The sequence below is a fragment of the Condylura cristata genome, unplaced genomic scaffold (assembly GCF_000260355.1).
Source record: "Condylura cristata isolate star-nosed mole 26May11 unplaced genomic scaffold, ConCri1.0 scaffold00036, whole genome shotgun sequence".
In the NCBI taxonomy this organism is placed as follows: Eukaryota; Metazoa; Chordata; class Mammalia; order Eulipotyphla; family Talpidae; genus Condylura; species Condylura cristata.
In genome coordinates, this window is record NW_004567137.1 from 13,462,321 (window position 1) to 13,488,204 (window position 25,884).

Consider the following 25,884-nt stretch of genomic DNA (forward strand, 5'->3'; position numbering starts at 1 on the left):
TGATTGAGGTTGGCAAGCTTGATATCTGTAGAACAGGCTGAATACTCAGGCAAGCAATGATCTTACAGTCTTGAGTTTAAAAGTCATAGAATAGGCCAGGGACATAACTGAATATATATTCTGTATTCTTGAGGCAGAATTTCTTCTCTAGGAAACCTCATTTTGCTTTTAAGGTTGTTAGCTGATTGGATAAGGCCCTCATGTATTGTCAAAGGTGATCTCCTTTACTGAGAGTCTTCTGATTGTAAATGCTAGCCATATCTACAAAAAGTCATCACAGCATACCTTTACTAGTGTTTGATTAAATAATTGAGTATCATAACACTTTTCTATTCATAGAGTATTTCTAGATTTCTAAGGAGTTAAAAAAAATAATCTTTACCCCTAGAAAAGAAGACTACAAGATAGGAGGTTTACTATAAGAGGGAGTATCTGCTTTTTACCACATGCCACTCTGCTGTTGTGGTAGACAGGTAAAATGGCCAGTGATTGCTGCCTTTTGAGATTGGTATTCACACCTTGCATACTCCCCTTCCCTTGACATAAAGGCATGCATACATACATATACATATACAACACAACTTTTAAAAATGCAACCAAGAACATTATACAAACTATTTGGTGCTTTGCTTTATATATTTTAAGGATCATTCCATAACAGGATTCTTTTTAATGACTGCATACTATTCCATGACAAGGTTTATACTATAATTTATTTAATCCTTACTAGCAGTTATTTAGGTTGTTTCCAGACTTTCTTTTACAGATAAGTATGCCATAAATTTCCCATACATATCTTTGCACACAAGGGTAAATATATCTAATGACTAACTTTATAAAAGTAGAGGTGCTGAATCAAAGGGTATGTGCATTTGTACTTTGATTGTTGTTATTCAAATTACCTTCTAAAAGATTGTCCCTCCAGCATGGCAGCTGGATTCATCTCCCACCCACAGTGTTATAAGCATAACTGTTTCCCCCTTAGTATCTACCAGTTCAACCTTTATTAACTTGATCTTTATTCAGATATATTAATGTTTCAATATACACTTATTTACTTATGAGGTTGAATTACTTTTGTGGTATTTAAAAGCAATTTTCTTTTCATGTCTATAGGGTAAATGGGATAAATTGGGCTTTTTAGGCCACTAGCCTCTATGGCTGCCACCTGCAGCCTTGTCTGTGTTAATGCACAAGGTGCTTAGGGGAGTGGGCACTGGGCATTCTTGCCTGATGTGCCTAAATCTAATGGGCACACCTGAGCTTTAGAGGCCAGGGCAATAGGGGCAGCATCATTTTGCGACAGGTGGACAGCTATGAGAGTGACCACAGAAGAGGCAAGACCATGAGAGAAAGCCAGAGAGAGCCCAGAAAGAGTAAAGGTTATTGGGGAGCTGGGAAGCTCAGCGGCCAGCCTGCCTCCCACCCCCGCTGCCCAGTCTGTGTCTGCATCCTCGTATGCCAGCCTCCCTGCCTGGCGTGCCTGTGTACCTGGGTCCCTGGGTCCCTGAGAGAGCATTAAAGCCTGAAAAATCCACTGAGGAATTCCAGGACTCTCTTTATTTGTGTGCTTGGATCGATGGTGAACCTGTCCTGTGCTTGCTGGCACAACAATGTCCTTTTGCCTGTGTTAGTAGTGAATTGTTTTTACCAGTTCAGTCACATTTGATCATAAGTGACAGCCTCAAATTGGCAAAAAAGAAGGAATGGACTAACCCCTAAGCTGCGAACTTAGGGGTAGAGCTTCAGGCATTATTGTACTGGTGACAACTGGAACGAGAGAGGCTTCTTCCAGCTCTGCCTCACACTGGCTTCCCTTCAGTGGGAATGAATGGGAGCAGCAGGACTAAAGCCGTTAACAGTTTTTCAAATTTCAAGCAGGAAAGCAAATTTGCTACCCTGAGAGCTCATAGAAGTTGCAGCATTAAGTCTCCTTGATTCTGACTGGGCTGCTGGGTCATGGTCTCCTCCATAAACCAATCACTTTCGCCTGGAACCTAGAAACCACCATGCCCTAATTATGTTCCATGAGGCTTTGTCCACTGTAACCATTTTCTTTCTCCTGAGGAATAGTGAATGAACTCCACCTTCTGACACATTTGAGTTTAGTCATAGATTCTCCATAATTGGTTCTATCAGATCCTAATTTGATTTCCTGAGGTTCTTCCAAAGTCACCTTGATTGGAACTTAGGGAGGTCTCCAAAAGTCAGTCATTTGTAATGAGCTCTGGGGTAAAATCTTCAGCGGTGCCTTTGCTGGATCACTTCCTAAAAGCCATCTCTCCTCTCAGAGTGATGGCTGGAGCTGTGTCAGCCACTTTACAACCATGAGGGGATATGAGCCCACCTGCTTAGGATAATTTATACAAGCTGTTCTTCTTTAGAAGGTGATAGGCAGCCCAAGAAAATATTCTGGGGATTTAATGACATTGTTGATGGCTGGAGCTTTCACTCCCATTATATGAGATGGAGCAGGTCTTTACTGTTTGTGCCAGTTTAGTCAAGTTTTCTTTATTTGCTGCTGAAAGACTCGAAATCTCCCATTCTCATACTATGTATAGTTTATGCAGTGGTAGAGATTAGCTCATACGTGTTTGCCAGAACAAAGTTCTAAACTTGCAAAATTTTGGCTGCTGGTGGAGCACACAGTAGCTCAAAATCAACCGTGGTGGTAATATCTCCACCCAGAAATTGGCAAATACTATAAATCAAGTCTTGCCTAGCCAAGAGTTAGTTGTTAAACATCTACCAGCACAACTGGTTACTTCTCTTTACTCAACAATTTGTTCCTAAGATCCATGTTTACTCAAAATGCCCTTGGCACATATAAAAAGAAAGACGAGTTTCACTTTACCTGGTGCAAATGGACACAGGGCAGCTTGATGTTCATGTTACTCCAGGAGCATAATGATGTTGTTAGTGAGCTATGAAACATTAAGTTGTATGAAAGTAGTGAACTTAAAGTGACTTTGCGATGCATTTGAAAGGACCCTCGCTCACACTTCACGTGTGGCTGACATCCTGCAAGTTTATCTGTCTGGGCATCATTTTACCATCTGCATGAGCAACATCTCCTTTCTTTTTGTGGTTCTGTGAGCTGAGTGATACTCAAGGCTCTACCCCAATCCTTCAAGCCCCCTTTACTCTGCCCTGTCCAGCAGTAGAGCTACCATAGTTCAGTTTTGAACCAATAGTTATCGGCTATTGCCATGCATAGTTCTTACTCACCCTGCTGAAAAGGCTCCGAGCCTTTTCATATCCCTTTTGGCCTGGAACGGCAAACGAAGGGGCGCGTCCCACAGGGAGGAGATCTTGTCAGCTTTCATCCTCCATTGGCTCCCTATGGCAATCCTCTGTCTGGGAAAAGACTTGACCATCTTTTCTTTTCTTTTTTTTTTTTTAGGGGGTTTGGAGGTGGAGGTGGAGTGTTCTTCCTTTCTCCATGCTCTCTTGTTGTGTGGTACTTGGGGCCCAGGGCTGTCCTGGCCTGAGGTTTGAGAACCATTATTATTTATTTCCACATATCCTGGGCCTACTTTACTTATGCTGTTGGCAGGCATGACCTCCATTCCATTGAACTGGCAGAGTCCAAAAGTCAGTGAGGGCATGGGATGGCCTGTTTGGGTCTGGGCTACCCAGGCCTACCCAGGATGGGTACCAGTTGTCACACCAACCACCGACTTGCATCTGTCAAGGTTTGGGTCTGTCAACTCCTTCTCAGGAAGGGGGTGCTTAGGCATGACAGGACTGGGTTGGGTTCTGCCAGGCCACAGGAAATTCTTCCTGCTCACCTATGTATTCTACTGCAGCCTCAAAATGGCCTCGGAGCCAGAGCTTGCAGCTAGCCTGCAGCCCAGCAGTATCAGAATACTATATCACAACACAGTGGGTGCATTATTGTGTCTGCTTTGACTCCAGGATTTGCCTTAAGAATCCAGCAGATTTCCCCATAGTTTCTAGAGTGAGGCTGAATATTTCTCTGTGACCATAACAGTTTCTGAGTCACAGCTATTAGCTATTTTGTGAACTCACTTTAATTTGATATATCTCCAAGCTACTTACAGCTCTTTTTTTTTTTAAAGATTTATTTATTTATGCATAGAGAACTGGGGTGCAGGCCAGAGGTGCAGGGGTGGTGAGAGGATTCACCGGAGACTGAGTGGGAAGCAGAACAGGCAGAGTGATGAAGTACACTGCTGAGGGGGGCAGCGGGCAGGTCTGGAGAGGTCTGCTGTGCCAGGTGGATCACCTCCAGTGCTTGGGATCAAACTCGCACTGAAGCAGTTGGACTAGCTTGCAATGCTGTGCTTTAACCTGCTGCACCACCAGGGAGGGCCCCTACTTACAGATTTATAAAAAGATTCTTTCTAACTCTGTGTCCCCAACCCAATTATATATTTGTGGGTCTCAAATGTGCCTGCTCTGATCATGACCCTTCAAGTTTACACTAGACATTTTTCAGAGGTATCCTAGAAATTGACTCGGGGAGAGGAATCCCTGATTCGCTGCATTTACTGATTTTTATGGGGTAAACAATACTTACATAAGCCCTCACTTAATGTGGTCAATAAATTATTAGAAATTGTGGTTCTAAACAAAGCTACTAACGAAAACAATTTGACCATAGGCATATTGATGTAAATAAGAGTTAAGTTTCTACAGCACATCTCTGGCCACAAAGCATCACCAACCTTCTAAATGAAGACCAGTTATTCGTATTCACACAAAAATTACAACAAAAATTGGTGTTCGTTCATTTTCTAGCATGTGTATTGTAGTTCAGGGCTGTGGATGGCCGGGGCTTCCCCCAGCAGCTCCCAGGGACCCACCCTTAGCCAGGATGGATGCCCTTTCATTACAGGGAGGATAAGCCTGGGTACTTGTGCACATGCACACCACCCCCACACCACACGGAAATAAGACCTGCCCGTGAACCTCATACACACATCTTTGTGATGGAGGAAACTGCAGTTCCCAGAGAAAACCCACACAGACATTTGAAGAATGTGCCAACTTCTTGACACTATGGCCCCCACTGGGAATTGCTTGTTTCTTTTTCTCACTTTATAACAGAATGTTATTTGAGGACCTGATTTTACTCCCATCATTGCTGATTAACATCTATCAACCTGATGCCTGGCACATAAGTGGCTTTCCTCTGGGGAAAGCCAGAAGCCAGCTGCAGCACCCAAGGAAACGAGGGGTGGAGGAGTTAAGCAGGGTACCAGTTTGGGGCAAATTAGCAGAAAAGCACATCTCTGCGCAGACCCGCTCCCGCCACACCTGCGCTCCGGAATGCAGGTGCAGGGACCCTTTCTGCCACATTGGCTGTTGAGTGGCTGCTAGACCGCTCGCCCCCTCGACTAGGGGTCTTTATGCCGTGTACAACTCATGTGATCTTCAAGGCCATCCTGGCTCTGCTTCATGATTGTGCTATAGTTATGTCAAATGTCAGAATTGGGGGGAAAAAAGAGAACCTAGTTACTAAGCCGCTTGACAACCTGTTTTATGCAGATTGTAGGATTGTTGCCAGTTGGAACACTGTTCTTAAAATTAGCTTAATTAATAGAAAGCTATTTTGCAAAAAAAGAGCCTTCGACTATACCATTCCAGGAATAGACATGATACAGCTAAATACTGGGAACATGATACTTAAAATACTGCATATTTAGATTTCCAGCTCATTAGACCTCTTTATGCATTATATTGTATTTAGGAGTAGTTCCTCATAGCTTTTATTTGGCCTACCAGTTACTCTGTCAAAGTTATCCTTCCCCTTTTTATAAGATGAAGAAACAGACTGAAAGATTAAGTAATTCAAGGTGACTCAGAAAATGAACTCAAGACCTATTCTTCTGTCTGTATCTTACACTCCTTTTACTACTGATGCTATTTCATTACTGTGAGACAGACAAACTGAGATCTCTCTGGTGAAGACATATTTTATTTTCATAAAAATATAATTGTACAATGCTCTTCAGAAACAGAAATTCCATCAATGCCCCCCAAATACCATGTGGTTTAACAGTAATCTTCTCTTTAACTGAATATGTAATTGATTATATGCAACTGATTTCTTGTGAAATAGAGCATTCCTGTTTTTCAGTTTTCTTTGCCCCTGCTTAAACTAAAGGTCAGCCCAAATTAAACCTATGCTTTTTGTAGCAAGTCATATCAAGGCTCACAATTCAAAGATGATAAAATAAAATGATAAACAGTGCTGTTGATAAATACTGTCAATTAGCTGGCAAACAGTGATACGAATTTGCTGTAATAAGATAGATTCTGATTTAGAAATAATAGAAAGGTTTTAGATAAAATAGGAAAAAAATTAAGAACTTCAACTACATCTTAAAATTTGACTTGTCAAACTTATTCCATATTCTGTTCAGTTGCTCTAATACACAGCAGGTCTATCTAAATTAATGACAGAGTATGATGGTCTAAATACACAGATAATTTCCCCCTTTCCTTTCTTCTTTGGGGAAAAAAAGAAAACTACCCCTCCATTTGCATAGGGCAAGGAGAACAGCACGGATCTAGAGGGCCTGAGCTCACTCTCAAGCTCTCTGCTCTCACTCAGTCCACTGGCCATTATTACAGGTAAGGCAGAGATGCTAGACTCTGCCCCTGCTGGCTGCTGCTCTGGAATGGGGAAAGAAATGCTCCAGCTGCTTTAACCAGTGACATACACATGCTTCAAGTAGCCAAAGTGAGCAGCTGGCACAAACCCCAAAGCATTCAAAATCTTCCTTGTTGAGACCTGCTTTTGCTTGATTTGATCTACTCCAGAATATCAAACACAGATAGATTTAGGAATAAACGAAAATAAATTTTAATTTACTTTCACCCAAAATAACAAGTCCTCTACTGTCACTGTTCTTAATAAAAGTAATGAGGGGAGAGAAGGAAGCTTGAGTGACCCTGTGTTTAAAATTACAACCAGAGAAGAAATACTTCAAGCACAATGGAGACGTTCCATTGAAGAGCCACATTCGTTTGGAATGTTTGCTTTGAAAACAACTCTCCGGAATTCAAAAGGTCCTGCACAAAGCAACATAGAGTAAGTTTTGGGTTGTTTTGTAAAATAAAAATATACATTTGAGTAGACCAGATGGCAAAAACATACCCATTACAATCTGAACACTATATTTAAAACACTTAAATTCCGAAGGCCTGAATATCAACAATCCTTAATCTATTGATATTTGTGATCCTAAAAAGACATTAAATACTCGTAAATCCCCAGTCCTCCAAAATACAGAGAAACCCAACAAGCTGGGCTAGTGGTATATCAGTAGTCACACAGGACTAGACTAGAGATCTGAGTTTGCTACCTACACACAAGAGATCTTTAGGAACGCAGGTGAAGGGAGGCACTTTATTCAAACGTGTGGCCTAGGAGAAAGGGGAAAGTACCTTGTCATCTGAAATTATATGGTCCAGCTCACGTGTCACCTCACAGACAAGCTAGAGTATGACACCTCCTCTCAGACTGCCTTTTAGAACAGAACTTACTTGGTTTGGAAGCCAAATATTTTGTTTCCTTCGACCAATGAACAATTATAATGTAGCAGCCATGGAGAATATGACTCCTGATCTAACTATGGGAAAGAGAAGTGTCCAATGGGAAATCAAAAGATTCCTCGGCCTATCTGAGTGTGTCATATTAGGAGCTTGATTTCTCAACCATCATGCCACTGGCCAGCCAGGGAGGAAGTAAGGCAGCTATGAAGGGAACGGAGGTGCACTCGGCACCTTCTCGTGGCCTCGTGTGTGGCTCTAGCTCCTGTGCCTCCCTCACGCTGCCGGCATGGCTGTGCTGACGCAGATGCACATGACACCATTTCTTTTTCTGGCTCAGAACACCTTCTGAGGAAGAAACATGGCAGGGAAGAAACTAAGTGTTCCGGTTATGGCTACAGCCATTAAATCTACCAGCAGTTTACCCCTCATTTTGTTCCAGATCTCTTGAGGCTGAAACTCGATCTCAGCAGCTAGTTTCATTCTATTTTCTTTAAAAAAATTCTTTAAGTTAGTTGAGTACACAAAGAAATGTGTGTGAACATTCACTCCTGCCCTCCCCACATACATGTAGAGACATACAATAGGAACACGTACACACAGACATACGCTGGGCTGTCAAGGTGACATATGCAGCTGAAATGCCTAAAAAGTTACTTCTTGCTTAAAAATAAAATTTGCCTATTCTCCAAGTATGAGTTAGGTCCTAGCAAACTTTTATAAATATAGTTTGAGAAGACAGCAACAAATGTTTTAAATATGAGGCTGCCGTGAGGGTTTTTCTGATGGATTTTGTTAACATGTACTTTTTTTTAAAACAGTCATATCAGTATGGATTATAAAAATAGAAATGTATATATTTGTTAATATATATTCACAGCTTATGCTGGAATGGCTCACAGGAGAAATCATGGTTCATGCAGAAAATAAACATTACTCAAGTAAATGTAAAGGTAAGATTAGGTCCATAAAGACTGAGAACTTATACTCAGTGATAAGCCTGTTTGGTTTCTCTTTGTAGGGCAACACAAGACAAGAAAGGAGGCGACATCTAAATGCGTGCGTGCGTGCGCACACACACACAACTACATGAATTACATGGAAAGAATATAAATTAACCAACAAAGCAACGTGGAGTTAAGGTGCAAAAATACAATCTTCACCATTTTTCGCTACTCCTGTGTTTTCAAGCATTGCAACATGTTAAATGCCATGGGCAGCGATAAGAACTAGAACAGGTCTGAAAAGTCAGTAAATTTTCTATGTGTTGAAAGTTAAAGCAAAATCCTTTGATATCTAGGATCGCACATTTGGTAGAAACTGCAGATGGACAGAGATGACTACTGAGCAGTAGGTAGTAAATGGAGTCAATGCAAGCTTGCCCATTCATCCTCCATAGGAATCAGAATATTGGCTTCAACCCCTGACTCGTCACTTTATAGAATCTTCACCCTGAAAAATAAATCAAAATCATCCAAATAAGAATGTTTTTAAAGTCAGTGACATTTGGTTAATCTGTTTTAAAATGCATTTGTTTCAGGTTTGGTTTTCTCCATGAAGGCTATTTTTAAATACAGACCAAAAGAAAATGAGCTGATTTGGTTTTATCATGAATTTTATTTAGCTTAAGGCAAATGTTACCTCATTTAAGAAATGTTATCAAGAAGTCAAGCTTTTAATTCTATAAAAGTTTTCTTTAAAAATGTTTATAGCTTGTAACTATTTCAAGAGCTCCTAAAACAGTCACAGTGATGAAATCAATATACCACATCTTTATTCTAAAGTCTCTTCAGACCTTGGTACTGGGACAACTGAATATTCACATGGAAAATAATTAAATTTGCTCTCTACTTTATACTACATAGAAAATTAACTCTAAATATATCAATGACCTATATATAAGAACTAAAATAATAAGTCTCAGAAAAAAAACATAAGTGTAAACCTTCGTGACTAAATTTGGTAATAGATTCTTAGATATGACACCCAAGGCTTAAATAACAAAAGAAACAATTTGAGAATTTGATCTTTATCAGAATAAAAATCTTTTATGTAGTACTAAAAAAGCAAAAAGACATCCTACAGAAGGGATATTTGCAAATCATTATCAATATCTGATTTGATCAATCCTGATCAGTATTTGATCAATTTATATCCAGAATATATAAAGAGCTCTTGTAATTCAGTAGCCAAAAGAAAAATCACCCAATTAAAATCTGGGATTAAATAGATATTTCTTCAAAGAAGATACACAAATGGTCAAAAATAGCATGAAAAGATGCTCAACATCTTTTATGAAATAAAAGTACTTTGGTAAACCATAAATCACAATACAAACATGAGATGCTATTATTAACAATAACTATGAGAATACACTCCTATTCCTGGATTAAGTCTACTCAATAAGAAATGTCCACAAAGTCAGTGAAGCTGCTCTTTAGAGACTGCATAATGCATTCTGGTATGCAGAATTTAATGCCATTTCACTTATTAGTGGACGCCATCAACACTTTATTTAAAGATACACTGAGGATGAGTGCTAAACCTTAAGACAGGCCTCTAAACAGAAACTCTCCATGGATTATACTCACAGGAATTGCTATTAGCATCTGTCTTTCCAGCTTTCATGTGCCTGCCTGAGTTCTGCTGAGATTTGCTCTGCTCTTCTCCAGTGAGTAGGGCCTTTATTTCAGAAGGGATTTTTCCTTGGTCCATTGCCATGCACCACTGTTTGTACTGAAATGAGTAAAACACACTTAAGTAAAATTTTACTAGTCAGAGTTTAGAAATCACTGATAAAAGTCTGAGACATACAAATTCCCATAACTGGAGGTAAGCTGGCTGCTGGGAATCCCACTCTCCGTTGTACTTCCTACTGATGTCTTTTCAGAATAGGATGAAAAACTGCTACTGATTACTGAAAAACTACTTCCTCTGGTATACAAGAGTGTTGCTCAGATTAAAGAACCCCCCCTTTGTTTAAATGAACAGTGCACACTAACTAGAAGTCATCCTCTTTTTGTTAATGATCACACTGTTATTCCTCAAATAAATAATTTTGTAATTTCCTTTTTCTCTTCAATGAACATTCACTAAACATGGCCACACACTAGTGCACTATAGACTCGGGGGATATGCAAAGATCATGGTCTGCATTGCAGAAGGTGAAAAGTGATTTCTAGCATAAGTCAAATTCAATGTGTTAAAAAGAGAACAACAATTGCTGAAGAGTGTGTATCTGGACTCTCTTCATACCCCTCCCTTATTTTCTTCTCAAAACCTAAGGTAACTTGTTTCAGTTTTATAATGATCACTGCAGTGACATCTCTCCCTGTTCCCTGCCACTTTCTCCCTGAGCTCACAGTAATGGGGTTTCTAATCTCTTTCACACTGCTATGATCACTACCCAAAATCTGAATAAGTGAATGAATGAAACATGCCAAATAACTAAATATGCTGAAACACAAATTATGCATAGTTACATTTAGTTATGTTTCTTTTTGTTTATGCTTGTTGGAAATGCTCTTCTGTGTTGGCAAATATGATTGCAAAGGAGTTCACTGAATGTGGTATAAGTTACTTAACCAATCCCTTATTGCTGTGTATTTGAGTTACTTTCTCTTTTTTCTAGCATGAAACAATCCCTCATGTACATTTTGCTCCCAACAACAGTTACAAAAATGGGTTGTTTATATCTTGGCTGGTGAATTAGTATTTTGTAGGTTTGCAACTGAATAGGTGAAAATTGGTATCTGCATTTTAGTGTATATTTCTTTGATCATTAAGTCGAGGCTAATTTCTTCCCATGTTTACTGACAGATTTTCTTACCATTTCCAGTTCCTCTCTGAGGGCACATATGGCTCTTTCCCGACTGGATACCAACTCTTCCAAATACTGATACCTCAGTTTTTTTCTGGCCCGGCATTCTCTTGCACTTTGCCGGCTTCTCTCAAGTTTTGCCTTTAAGTCGATTTTGGCTGGCTTGCGACCACGTTTACCAGGCTTCTTTACCTTGCCTCCGACCACCTACAGCAAGAAAAATAAGAAATAATATCCCCCCTTAGTTCTGTGTCTAGGAAAGTGACCAAGTCTCTTATTAACAAAAGAAACATTTGAAACGAATGAAGCTTATTGACCTAAGGAAATCATAACTCCATCACATGCCATAAGAGACTGCTTCGTAGCTTTCTTTTCTGATACTTTTGATACCATGAAAAGGAGAAAAAATATAAGTTTTCATTATTTCTTCAAAAATGAACTTAAAATTGTTTAATAGTAAGCGTTATATTGCTGGGTAATAAAAACTTACAGACTGTTACTAAATACTTTGTCCCTGAGAATTTTTATTGACTTGAGAAAATAAGTAAAATAAAATGGTAAGAAAAAAAAACACACACAATATTCAAAGTTTCAAGTTCAGTATGCTCTCAATGCTGTAAAACAACACAGAAGAAAGGATGTTTCCAGAAGATCAATGAGGATTTCTCTGATAGGTGTGATATAGTTTTTTTCTCATCTGTATTTCCTACTGTTTTTAAATGTTTATAATTAGGACAAATATAAAACATGTATATAAAGTTGTGTATGTATGCGTATGTCTTTTAGCAATTTGGCTATAAATTCCCTCTTCAAATTTACTGAGTCCAAAGGAACATGCAGGAAGGCTCTTCAGGAAAATTCTCTCCTGCCTTTGGAAATCTATAGTTATAGCCCAGATACCTCAGGAGATTTCTACCTGCTTCCACTGGTGTCAATGTTCCTATTATTCATTCACCTGTGTGGGCACAATTTGGGGGGTGACTGGCAAAGTCATTTAATATTCTCTACTGTTTAGCTTTGGAGTCTCACCAAGTTCTTATACAAGATGAGGTAAAGATGATGAATTTTTAAATGCTTGAATCTGATCTTGTACACCAAATAAACATCCTTAAAGCAGTCACTTTGAAAGGCGTAAATTTACTCCAATAAACAAGCTTTTCTGGAAATGCTTTTGGAACCAGTTTTTTTTTTTTTTTATCAGTTATATCACAGTATACCTCATTACTTAGAGTGACACATATCTAACCAGATTCTGAATCAAGTCTAGTTTTTTTTCTGAAAACCAACCTCAGAGAAAAAACATGTCATAAATTCAGGAGAAATAGTACTGAAGCTTTAAAGAAATTCTGAAGAGAAATGTAAAATGCAACACTGGCAAATCACTGGAATAAATGTAAACTCTTCCAGTAACAAAATTCAAAAGGTCAATATTTGATAAAGAAAACTCTGGTTGGTTTGTTTGAAATCACTATTAATATCATACACCAAGAATTACCAGTATCCTATAACTATGAAATCATTAAACTACCATGGGTAGAAAGGGCATGAAAACCAAACTTTAAATGTGAATTAGCTACATTTACCAGACCCTCTGTCACAACAGGATAGCTAACCATTGCATCCAGCATCGTATAGCGTGTCTCTGAAATGAGACAGAATATTCTAAAGTCCTGGAAAAGAGTCCTCCCTTTCTACCATCATCTTAAGTTAGCTGTTGCAGTACTGCTCCCAAACTAGGTTCAAGTTTTCAAAAGCTGGTCTTTCAAAGCTTTTCTAATCTTCATTCTCATGTTTTTAATCCCAGATAATCATAGACAAGTCAAGAAACTGTTCCTCAGAACCAAACAGTTGATGAGAAATTGCAGGATGACTACTTGATCCAAATAGCAATATGGGTTAAATTTTAAACATATCAGTTGTACAAGTTGAATAGAACATCTTGAAATCACCCTGTTAAAGTGCACTTGCTATTGCTGCAATTTAAAAAAAAAGCAATACATTAAAGCATAAAATCATGTCTATAGTGAAACAAGTGGTAATCAAACACATTCTTTATGGAGTAAAATGAGTCATCAATCATACAACACTATAATCCAATACTTTTGTACACTGCTGCTTTTAATTAATTCAGGGGTGGCTGTCTTTGAGAAGTTAGAAAAAGAACACAGGGTACTTCACAGACTTCACTGATTTTTTTGAAACAAGCCTGGCATGGTCATAATAATAAGCAAAAGTTATAATCCTTTGTTTAGTTTTCAAGGTAGCAAAATATTTAAATTGAAACTATTTTATTCCTTTCTTTTTTACTAGAAAGGCAAAGTAAATGAATCTATAAAACATAAAACCTATGTTTTATGTCATCTCCTGTGAAATTACACTTAAAACCACATAACTACCACTTCTCTAACTTAATTTTTTTCCTCAGGACTAGACTGAAATTTTGGCTTTTGGTACCAGCTAAAATCTGATTAGTATACCAGTTTCGAGAGCCAAGTATACCACAGGGTTATTGTACATCTTAAGTATAATAATATATGAGAACATTTTGTAAAGAAAAAAGATTATACAAGTATGGGTTAGTTTACAAGTATACTGAACTTTATGTATTTTGTAAACCATAAAGATTACGAGATGGACAGAGGAAGTTACTTAGAAACTAAGAACTGCCAACTAAAACTGAAATCAACCTCACAAATTCCTTAAACATCTCTGGAACAAAAGTCATTCTTACCAATGTCTCATAAAGTTTTCACAAACTTAATGAAAACTACATGGTCAGTCCGCTTGCTTTTACCTCCTACTTCTTCTGGAAAGAAGCAGATTAATATGGCTAAATACAAACACTGATTTTTTATGCATCAACACAAACTCCAAATAAAACTATGAGAAAAGATTTAACTTTTTCCCTGTTCTAATTTTATTTCTATTGACATAGGATCATATGAAAATTCAGCTGTCTTTAAAGTGATGTACCACTTTATGTGCTGTCTATTTTACTCCTTTTTTTTAAAATAAGATTTATTTATTTATGCACACAAGAACTGAAGTACAGGCCAGAGGTGCGGGGAGTGAGAAGGTTCACCAGAAACACAATGGGGAGCAGAACAGATGGACCTACCAAAATACACTACAGCGGGGAGCAGCTGGCGAGACAGGAGCGGTCTGCTGCGCCATGTGGGTCAGCTCCCTGGCTGGGGATCAAACTTGAGCTGCAGTGGCTTCTGACAGCTTCATCGTGCTGAGACTTAACCTCTTGCACTATCAGGAAGGACCCCATTTTACTTCTTTTTCCCACCCAAAACACATTTGTGAGCTAGACATAGATGACCCTAATGGAAACACTCGGGAGACCTGCCTTCCTTCCCAGCGACTATGAAAAAAAACCTGCTAGCTCTTTCTTTCTTTCTTTTTTAACCCTACACACAGAGAAATTATTTCATAAAGGTAGGATATCAGAGACGTTAGGTTTCAGTATAGCTTCTGTAATACTCAGACTGTCTCATATCTATTAAAAATGTTACTCTAATTATAAGTAAAAACAAATGTTCTACTTTTGAGTTAAGTGCCTGTTTTTAATACTTTCTCCTTTGAGACAAGCTAAAACTAGATCCAGTCAAGATTTTTTAGAAAGTAGCCACCAGGGACTAAGTCACAGAATTCTATTGTAGAACACTTTGATGAGTATTTAGTAAATAAGACATATAAAAAACAAAAGGCATTCCTCAGTAGCCAATGGGTCAATGAAATCACAAGGAAAATTAAGAAAAAAACTCTGAGATGAATAAAAAGGAAAGCACAACATACCAATGTTTTGTGAGATGCAGCTAAAGCAGTGCTTAGGAACTTGTAAACACGAAATTAGAAAAGAACAATCATTTAAATCAATAACCTAACTTCTACTTTAAGTGACTAGCAAAAAGAAGAGCAAATTAAACCCAAATCAAGCAAATGAAAGGAAAAATAAATCTTAGAGCCAAAATAAGTAAACAGAGATGGAAAAACAACAGAGAAAACCAGTGGAACCAAAAGCTGGTTCTTCGAAAAGATAACCAAATTGACAAAACGTTAGCTAGTTTGGCCAAGAGAAAATATTAAAAATACTAAAATCAAGACTAAAAGAGAAGACATCACCATCAACTTTATAGAAATAGAAATAGTTATGTGGAAATACTGTAATACTAAAAAGGAAATTAGGAAATTAGAAAAGCATCAAAATGAATACATATTTTCAATATATATTTTCAATCAATCCCTATCAAAATCCCAGCTGTCTACTTGCAGTAATAAATGAAATAACCCTAAAATTCATATGGAAATTCAAGGAACTTGAAATACTCAAAGTAAATTTGAGGAAGGATAAATTTGGAGGAGGTCATACTTTTTGATTTAAAAATGTATTGGAAAGCCACAGTAATCAATAGTGTGGTAAGAGCACAAGGATATACTGGGCAGTGGAAAAGAATTGAGTATATAGAAAGAAGCTTTAATAATTATAGTTAACTGATTTCAACAAGGTGCCACAACAATTCAATGAGGGAAAGAACAGCTTTTTCAAGAAATGGTGCTCAGACAACTAGATCAATCAGCAAAAGAATTAAACTAGACTCCTACATCTCATATACAAAAATTAACTCAAATAGAAGGATGTCTTCTTAGACATGACACCAAAAGCATAAATGACGAAAGAACAAAATAAATCAGACTTTACCAAAAAAAAAAAAATGTGGCTCAAGGGACATAATCACGGTGAGAAGAGAAATTCTCATGGAATGGGAGAAATACTTGCAATCATACATATAAAGGACTTATATTCAGACTACATAATGAGCCCTTACAACCCAACCATAAGAAGACAAATAACCCAACTAAAATACAAAGTATATGAACAGATATTTCTCCAAAGAAAATATACAAATAGTGACCAATAAACATTTTAAAATATAGTCAACATCACTAGGTATTAGGGAAATTGAACCAAAATCACAGGGTACCACTTTATGATGGACAGGATGGCGACATAAGAAAGAGTCATTAATAAGTGCTGGTATATACTGGACCTCTCATACAATGCTAGCGGGAAGGTAAAATTGTGGCCACTTTGGAAGACAGTTTGGCAGTTCTCCCAAATATAAGCAGAGACTTATATATGACCCAGCAAGTCTGCCGCATACCTTAAAAAGATATAAAAATGTCCACCTAAAAACTTGAACATGAATGTTTACAGCACCATTTTTCATGATAGCTGAGAAACGGAAACAACACAAATGTCTATCAACTAATGAACAAAATGCATTGTATCACTACAATGGAACATTATTCAATTATAGTACATCATGGCTGAACACCGAAAACATTCTGCCAGGTGAAAGAAGTCAAACAAAGGCCACAGAGTATGTAATTCTATTTGTATGAAATGTCCAAAACACATAAATCTAAAATGATCAGGGGTTGTTTAGGCCATGGAAAAATAAAAGAATATGGAAAGACTGCTAAAGGGTTTCTTTTAAAATTTTTAAAATGTTTTTAAACTTTGCTTTTAGAGCTGTTCTAAGTTGCAGGGAAATTAAGCAAGAACTAGAATTCCCATATAATCCCTCTTTGTCCTTCCCATCACCGCAGTTTTCTCTAGTATTAACATTTCACACTAGTGTGGTATATTTGTTACAACTGATGAGTCAGTGTTGATATATCATTAACGAGCAAAGTCCACAGATTACATTAGGGTTCACACTATGTGTCAGTTTGTTCTGTGGGTTTTGAAAACTGCAGTGTCATGAGTCTATCATTACAGTATCAGAGAGAACAATTTCACTGCCCTAAAAATCCCCTGAGCTCCATCTGTCCAACCCTTCTTCCCCTCACTCCAGCCTCTGGCAAATCCTAATCTGTTGGCTATCTCTATAGATTTGCCTTATCCAGAATGTCTTCATATAGTTGGAAACGTATACTATGTAAGCTTTTCAAACTGGCTTCTTGACTTAGTAAGACATATTTGAGTTCCTCCATATCTTTTCTTGGCTTAATAGCTTATTTCTTTTTATTGCTGGATAATAATTCATTATATAAATACACTAAAGTCTGTTTATAAGGTTTTGGGGGGGGTTATGAGGAAGAGGTTCTGGAATTAGATTGGGGTGATTACTGCACAACCAAGAATATACTACATAGCATAGAATTGTATACTTTCTTTTTTTTTTTAAGATTTATTTATTTATACATACAGAACTGGGGTACAGGCCAGAGGTGCAGGGTGGTGTGAGAATTCACCAGGGGCAGAGTGGGGAGTAGAACAGGGCAGATCCACGAAGTCCACTGCTGAGGGGAGCAGTGGGCTGGTCAGGAGAGGTCTGCCATGCCATATGGGTCACCTCTGAGGCAGGCGGGGATTGAACTCATGCTGCAGTGGCTTTAGCTTCTTAGTGCTATGCTTTAACCGGCTGCACCACCAGGGAGGGCCCGAATTGTATACTTTAAAGGGCTGAATTTTATAGTATGTGAATTATTTTTCAATAAAGTTGATATTTAAAATAAAAAGACATGGCCATTAATTTTAAAAGAAAAGTTCCAAAACTTAAAAAGCAGAAACACATCATAGAAAAGGAATATTCAAGAAGTCACAGAGACATGAGCTGAGGGGAAAGAACAGGATGGGTGGAGGGATCAAGCATAAAGATGCTAATTGAAGAGTTTAAAAAGGCTCAGAATTAAGATAAAGCTACTGGATTTAGCCTCAAAAAAAGTTCCTGATCAGTTTATTTTACAGAGTTCCCGGTCATTTAAAATTTTACCATTATAGAAAAGACAAAATAGAAACTAGTCTGCAAAGATCTGGGTGTACTGACTTCCCAGTTAATATTTTGTTTAATTTCCACAAAATAAGGAAATATGACAGTAGTTTCAACCACCCTTTAGGAGTTTGTTAAGACAAGGGAGTAGGAAGGAGAGTCAAGAAGAGGGAAGGAGATAGCAGAAGAGGAGGAGAAGAGAAGAGGGGAGTTACCTCTATTTCATAGATGACAAAACTTCAGTCCCGAGATTACCAACAGGAATCTGGGTCTAGAACCCAGGCTTCCTGATTTGTATCACAGCAACCTGTCACAAGGTAACTCAGTATCATCAAGCATGACCCGTCCTCTCAGATTCTCAGGCACGACCCATAAACCTAACACATAATTCCCCAAACTGACAGGTGCTTTACACACACAGCTACATCAATACTATGTAGTCATGCACTAAGTCACTTGCTTTAACATTAAGCATTTGATGGAGGATAGTGACCAGGAGGCTATTTTGTGCTTCCGTGAAAATTTCCCTCTACCATTGTAACTTACCCTGTCCACCCACTGAAGTCATATTGTTTTCAGTTCTTCCTCTCCATTCCTACTACCAACATTAATCAGGGTGCTATTCCCAATGCTTACCATAGGTTTCTCTGCATCTCTCCTTTTCCACCTTTGCTTTCTGTCTTCAAAGACCTACCAAAGTAAGCTTATTTTGCTTTAGTTTATTAAAGTAACTTTTTTTTATGGTAAAAAGTAATACCTATTATTTTAGAAAGAAACTTTCTCTAATGGCTCTTTAGACATGTCAGCTTCCCTGTCAAGAGAAAAGCTCTCTACAGCATTGCTTTTAGTCACCACAAGCAGTTGTTAGTTTCCTGAGGCTGCTCTAACAATTACTACATACTTGGTAACTTCAAACAACAGAAATGGATTCTCTCTGTCTGGAGGCCAGAAGTCTGGCAGAACGGCACTCTTTCCAGAAGCCCTGGGGGAAGATCTGTCCTTTGCCTGTTCCTGCTGCTGGTGACTGTCAGCGATGCTAGCTGTGGGACCACACCACTCCAATCTTTGCCTTGTGGTCGCTGTCTCAATTGATAGTCACATTTCCCTCTGTGTCATTCTTATGAGAATACTTGGATTTAGGGTCCACCTAGATAATCCAGGATAAATTCCTCCCCTCAAAATCCTAATTACATTTCTGAACGCAGAGAGTAATGTTCACTCTTCTACCATATAAGGTAATAGTTACAAGTTCCAGAGTACAGGGAGCCTATACCAGGCTCCCCCTCACCAAGCCAATCTTCAATTTCTTCTTCCCATCAAATCATGCCGGTTTCCTTAGACCCTGCCATTGCCAACATCCCCAAGTCTCCTCACCATTTCCCTAGTGTTCCTCCACAACCTCTGCCATCCAAAAGGCCAAACGTTTGCTTTCTTTGGTTAGGATCAGTCCTAGATCTCTTTATCAGAAGCTTTCACTCATAACCACCTTCTGCCCATACTATTTTTCTTCTCCAAATTTCTGGAACACAACTGACCGCACACTGAATTTATACATGATATGACTTGTTCAGTGCCCTCATGTGTTCAAATTCTGTCCGCTTGAAGCAGTATGAACTTCTCAGGCACAGAACTGTTTTCTACTTCTTTTGCAACTCTGGGAATACCCTGCACAGAGTCAGGCATTTAAAGGACTTATTGCTGAGTGAATAACTGCAAAGAAAATTTAGCAATATTTTGAAATTGACTGGCATCATCAGAACCAACAACTTATAAAAGTAGGGGAGAAACCCAACCACCACCTCATTGGGAATATAAAATCTCAAAAACCAATTAAGAACTCACGTTACCACCCTTGTACTTACACATATCCGAATGCTCCAATTCTTAAAGCAAACCACAAAAGTTTCAAGTCGTTAAGTCTGAAGGAATTACTGCATTTACATCAAGGGACAGCATCAACCCCAGCTCAAATAGGAGGCCCTTTTTTCTCCTTTCTTTCAAAAACATTAAGCAAAAGCTCTCTTCCGCTTAGAGATTAGATTAGAGAAAAATAAGATATGAATATGCCCAGCCCTCTGTGCTTTGTCACTTTAAAGAGAAAACACGTAGCTGCCCTTTCCTTTGGCTTTAAGACTCCTGTGGTTTGCCTCACAGCCTTGGGTTAGGCGTTTCTTTTTTCTTTACCTGAGCTCCTGAAAGAGATGTCTGATCATATCTTCCTGCTGCTACTCTTCTGCCAGTCTTTCTAATCAACAGGAGAAAGGGGAGAAAGGCACAGCACTGAGTTGTCTTCCTTTCCTCTCTCAAGCACACACCTCTCTCTGTGCCTCCCTCAGCTTCCACCTTTCCACCAGCAGCTGTAGTTTGAAGCCACAGCCAAGCAGAACTTCATCTGCATAAAGTATATCTATCTTAGCAGTACCTGAAACTGTTAATAACTGACTCAGTGACACCGGCCTATTCTTATTGTCTTGGCTTCTTTCCTTCCTTTTGCTTCCTCAGCCACTACTAGGGCTGCCTGGTGACTCCATGGAAACTTTTCTTCTAGACTCTGGTGCCACCGCCCATTTCCAAGTCCACTGGATTCTTTTTACTACTTACTTTTTTTGCAGCATCTTATACTGTAGATTAACCCTCTAAAATGTTTCCTCTTAGATGACATAACAGGCCTCCTTTATTCTGCTTCTCCTTTACCACTAAACTTTCCTTTTCAGTTTCTTTTACTGAGTCCTATTCCTCAGCCTCTTCTGATCATCTTAGAATGTTCCAGGCCTCTGTCTTCTCAGCTCTTTCCTCTGGCCACATTCTTCATCCTTAAGGGATCTTACGCATGTTGCATCAACCACAGGCTACACTGTGAAGCCTCTAATGTGGTTTGTAATTCAGGCCATTCTTCGGAGCTGTCTAACCAAGGTGGTGAGTCAGAGAAGCTGAGCACTAACTGGGTGCACATTATGTACTAAGTTCTTTTGATATGGGTTCCCATATAGATCACATTTGGTTCTCACAAGAACTCAGTAAGATCATTATTAACATAACTGATAGGCAAAGAAACTCAGCTCTGAAGAGATTAAGTAATCTATCCAAAATCATCAGAGCTTGGAAATGGTGGCAATGAGATCTGAATGTTGGTTCTGTGTCAACATCCACTTGGACTGTGCGCTTCTAGTCTTGTCCTACTTGTGACCCCTCTACCCTAACCCATTCTCTGGAGCACCATTAGTACTATTCCCCTCAAAAACACAAATCTGATTTTGTCATTTCTGCTTTAAAATCTTTCAATGGTTGCCCAACATCTATGGTCTTGGTTCTCAAACCTCAGTAAGCCTGTAAGGAGTCTACTCAAATTCAAGTTCCCAAAGATTCTGATTCAGCCAGTGCATACTGTGGCAAGTGGCCAGTCTGCTCACCTCAGTCCCTCAACAGGAACTTGAGGCCCTAAATTGTCAGGCAAGACAAACAATTGGAGGTCTTTCACCATCTTATTGTTTGAGGCAGGAACATATCTGGTCTAGGGTATTCCCATTCATTCATTCATTCATTCATTCATATGCATAAAACCCAAATGTGAAATAAGACCGAGACCCTTCTTAGGGTCAAAACCTCTGAATCTACACATTTCAATTTTCTTTGTAATTGGTGCAATGGGAGTGGGGAGAAGAGGCTTTCATAAAAACAGGTACTTTTTCCTATTGGTGGACTTAAAGTGGGCTGGAGCGACCAACTTTTCCCCGCAGATTAACAGATAAGGGCAGAGTTTAAATTCACTTTACTGTCCTGTGCTCTTGCTCTATCCTAACTGAAGGCCACAGTTAAATGCAAAGGATAGTGTAGGGGGAAACACAGCAGCAGTGTTCTGCAATAGCATATCTTTAAGAATTACTAAAATATTTCAGATAACTACTGTAAAATAAGGACCAAGGAAGTCACCACTAGGCAACATAAAAATGACATATTTTAATGCCTACTATGTGTTAAGACTGCACTCAAAGCTTTAGATTCATGTCTCTAATCCTCAACAAAGCCTGTGGAAAATGTTGATCATTTAATAAAGTGCAAGCTCAGAGTGGTTATATAACGTAGCCAAGTTTTATCTTTTTGTTCCTTCGTAGCTAGCCTAATTAGAGATTTACCCAGTCCGTATTTGAGCTCTACTACTTAGTACTTTCCTAAGCCTGCAATTTTAGATGTTGAGTCTCTCTCTTGCTTTATTTTTCCCACTTGCTATGTTTTATATACCGGCTGGTTTGCTCATTGAAGCACACTGGCTAATAAAGTCCAGGTACATGACAGAAATGTAATCACATGACAGCAATGCAATCACTGTGAGTTGTGCTCTAGGCTGTCTCAGGCATACTGCTAGACTTCTGCAAGCAAAGCTGCATCCCCATTGAAATTCGACCTGTTTCTGTGCCAGGGAGCTAGAAGACTGAATGAGGAGAGTTTTTGGCAAACTCATTCCTCACCAGTGATGAAACAACTTTGAATACAGAATCTTATAAAGGGAGCTTCTCACATCAGTGTCATCATCGAGTTCCTGGCCTGCTCATCAAACACTGCCTCTGCAAGTGCTCCCCTGCCGACTGCATCCTCTGCATCCTCTTCCTGTCGCACCAGGCCTTGCTGTCCTTCAGGGTCTCACTAGCACAGTGGCCATACTTGCAAGCCCCACTCCTCACCTTCCTTCCTTTATAGAGAAAATGGAACATGCGACTCCAGGAACTGCACTCAATGTAAGGACGAAGGTGTGCATGTGCACACCAGGAAGGCAATATAGTTTGGGAGACCGTGACAACTAGAACACAGAACACAGAGTGAGGCAGCACTGGAGCTGCGACAGCTTGACTTCAGGGCTGCTTCAGGCTTGCTGCCTGACAGCTGCAAGAGGAGTCTAGTCTCCGTACATGGCATTTAAATATTACTCATCCACAGCTACGACGCACATTCAAAGTGAAAGTAGAGTATGGACTATCCATCCAGAGCCATTGGAAATGGATTTTCTCTTTTAGAATCGTTAAAGATTCATGAAACTGCTGGTTCCTAAACACTCTCATAAAAACAAATGAATTAATAAAGAATGACAACTAAATTCATCTTGCTTATCTCTGTACCCTATAGGAAGTAAGTGATGATAGCCTATCCCCTAATTTAGCAACACTCTTTCAGGCAAAACAGTAAGATTTCTATACACCCCACTACAGTTTGCATCTTTGGAAAATAATTCCTCTGTGATTTTATAGGTCAGTAAAATAACCCAACATCTTACATATTTTTCTTGGGCTTTTGTGAGATTACTGGACACTTTGAGGACATTATTAAATGTTTCAAAGATATAAAAAGCAAACAACTGAAATTTATGTTGACTATATCATGAGAGATTCAAAGAAATTAAAAAAATATTAGTTTAGTACTCTTAAACATTATTCTCTGGGGAAGATAATGGAAACAGCATTCAGATTTAATTAAAAAAAATTAACACTGAAAGATCAAGCTAGCAAAGCCTTTTATGGAAAACTATTTTCCGGAAAACTTTCAGAACTCCCCTTCTGACTTGAAAACAGCACTTCCTATTAGGAGGAGTTTGCTGCTTCCTAAGCTAACTGTCCCTCTAGGTGAGTCCCAACTCCAGAGTACCGTCTTGGGCTTTCCCTTCAAGGAGTCTTCTGCAAGAACAGGAAGAGGTGATAATGTAGAGTAAAACAAGTAGCACAGAAAAGCTATGGGCCTTTCCCCCCACGCCCCCCCCCCCTTATCGGAAGATGGGAGGAAAAAAAATTTTACAGTGGCAAGTGTCACTGGTTAGGGTGAAGGGGGAAAAGGGCACCCAAACAAAGGAAACGCAGTCCCCTGGAAAGTTTAGGGTGATCTCTACTTCAAAATTCGGCAAATAATAGAAGTCTCAAGTCTGACGCCTTAAAAAATTCCAGTTTCCTACACATCCTAAAACATCAGCAAGTTGACTGTCCCTATCTTCATAAAATAAAGCTAGACAACACTCACTAACTGCCTTTAACTAACGACATAGAGGCAGAGATAGGTTAGAGATAAACTGTATGTATTAACCAATAAGGGACTTCTACATTATAATCACAGGGACAAGTGATTTGGATCGGAAAGAGGAAAATGGGGATAGGATATCACAGTAGATTGATTAACAAGAAGGATTTCCCGACTTTTCTTAGAGAAGTCTTTCTAGAGGAGGTTAGGTTCCGCACTCTGGAGGAATAGCAACAGGAGCTTAGCAGAGTGTTCCAACCAACCACAGGAAAATAGCTCAGAGGGGGAGTGAACTGATTATATGAATGGGGCATTGAGTAAGGGAGCCTGAGAGGAGAAAGGGGAACCGTCAAGGGGAAGAGGACTGGATCAGGGCGCGCTACTTAGGTCTCTAAATTGGAGAAAGGCTGGGAGGGGGCAAGGGAAAGCCATAAAGAAAAGGACAGTGGTTTCTTCACTGATCTCGGTGGACAAGTCCAGGACTAGGGTTTGCACTACCTGGAAAAGCTGACAAACAGGCTTGCCCTGGCACTGAAAATTTTCCAGAGGAGAGGGCCTTTTCGGGAAAAACGCAGCCCCGGTGTTCCCCGAATTCCTGGGTGGGTACCAGCGGGCAGTAACTGGCGCGGCGCGGGGATGTCGAACGAAGGCAGGTGTTTCTCGGGTGTTGGCGTGGACTACCGGGCTCGGCGGCGGGGCTACACTGAGCGACAAGCAGGCGGCGGCGGCAGCTGCGCGTGCAAACCACAGCACTTACCTTACTGTCATCCATCTCGGCAGACAGGCCGGCCTGGCCGGGCGCTCCCTCCCCCTGCCCTCCCCCGGCTCAGCCGGCCTGGCCCGGCCCGGCCCCCGCCCCGGGGGAAGAAGGGGATATGGTTCTGACTGCCTCCTCCTCTCGCCTAACAGTTCGTTTCCCTGATGCCACAGTCACGGGGACGAGGGACCAGTTCAGGAATGGCAGAGCGGACCCTGGAGGCGGCCCAAAGCGCCTCCCTTCGCCGCCGCCGCCTCCTCCTCCCCCTCCATGACAGTCTCGGGGTGTGTTTACAGACGCCCTGGAGAGCGGCCCGGACGGGAGGGGGGGGGCGGGAGCAGCGAGCGCAGAATGGCCCCTTCGGCCGCCGTAGCCCCGCGGTATTCTGGGAACGGTAGTTTTCCTTACGGTAGTCTCTGCCTGACTGACTGGAAAGGAAACTACAATATCCACAGAGCCTGAGCGAGGCGTCTGTTTTCCTACTTTCTGCCAGCGCTGCGGAGGAGGGGCCCGGCGGGAGGCCGAAACTACGTTTCTCACAGAGCGCTCTCGGCATGTTTTGGCCTCTAGATGCCGTAGGCCGACCAGAAGCTAAGAGAGTTTGGGCCTTCCCACACTGAACAGGCCCGCCACAGCGTCACCGAGGAAACCCTAAAAGTGCCTTATTTTAAAAAGCAACTAAGACTGTAAGTGGTGCCGCTCTGAGCAATTTGACAGCTTCTTACAGTAAGACACATCCTTGAAAAAACGAAAACATACGTCCACAGGCGAACTTGTACACAGCAGTTTCTTCATTAATCATACAATCTAAAGGTGGAAATGAACCAAAGCTACATCTATGAAAGAATGGATAATAGGGCAGTTGTGGTACATACAGAGGAATATTACTAGGCCATAAAAAGGAACCAAATACTGATAGATGCTACAGTGTAGCTAGGTCTTGAAAACATGCTAAGTGACAGAAGCCAGATACAAGAGGCCGCAGAGTAGAACCCATTGAG

At 39.9% G+C, this 25,884-nt stretch overlaps 1 protein-coding gene across 1 annotated transcript; it reads right to left on the reverse strand.

Annotated features, from left to right (window-relative positions):
- Nucleotides 1-5,926: 5,926 nt before the first annotated feature.
- CREBL2 (cAMP responsive element binding protein-like 2) lies at nucleotides 5,927-25,176 on the reverse strand. The gene is made up of 4 exons (XM_004693268.2): nucleotides 24,884-25,176; nucleotides 11,354-11,551; nucleotides 10,116-10,260; nucleotides 5,927-8,976 (listed from the first exon to the last, which is right to left on the reverse strand). Exons 1-4 carry the CDS (start codon nucleotides 24,896-24,898, stop codon nucleotides 8,972-8,974), a joined length of 363 nt encoding a protein of 120 aa, XP_004693325.1. The 5' UTR covers nucleotides 24,899-25,176; the 3' UTR covers nucleotides 5,927-8,971.
- Between the last annotated feature and the right edge of the window lie 708 nt (nucleotides 25,177-25,884).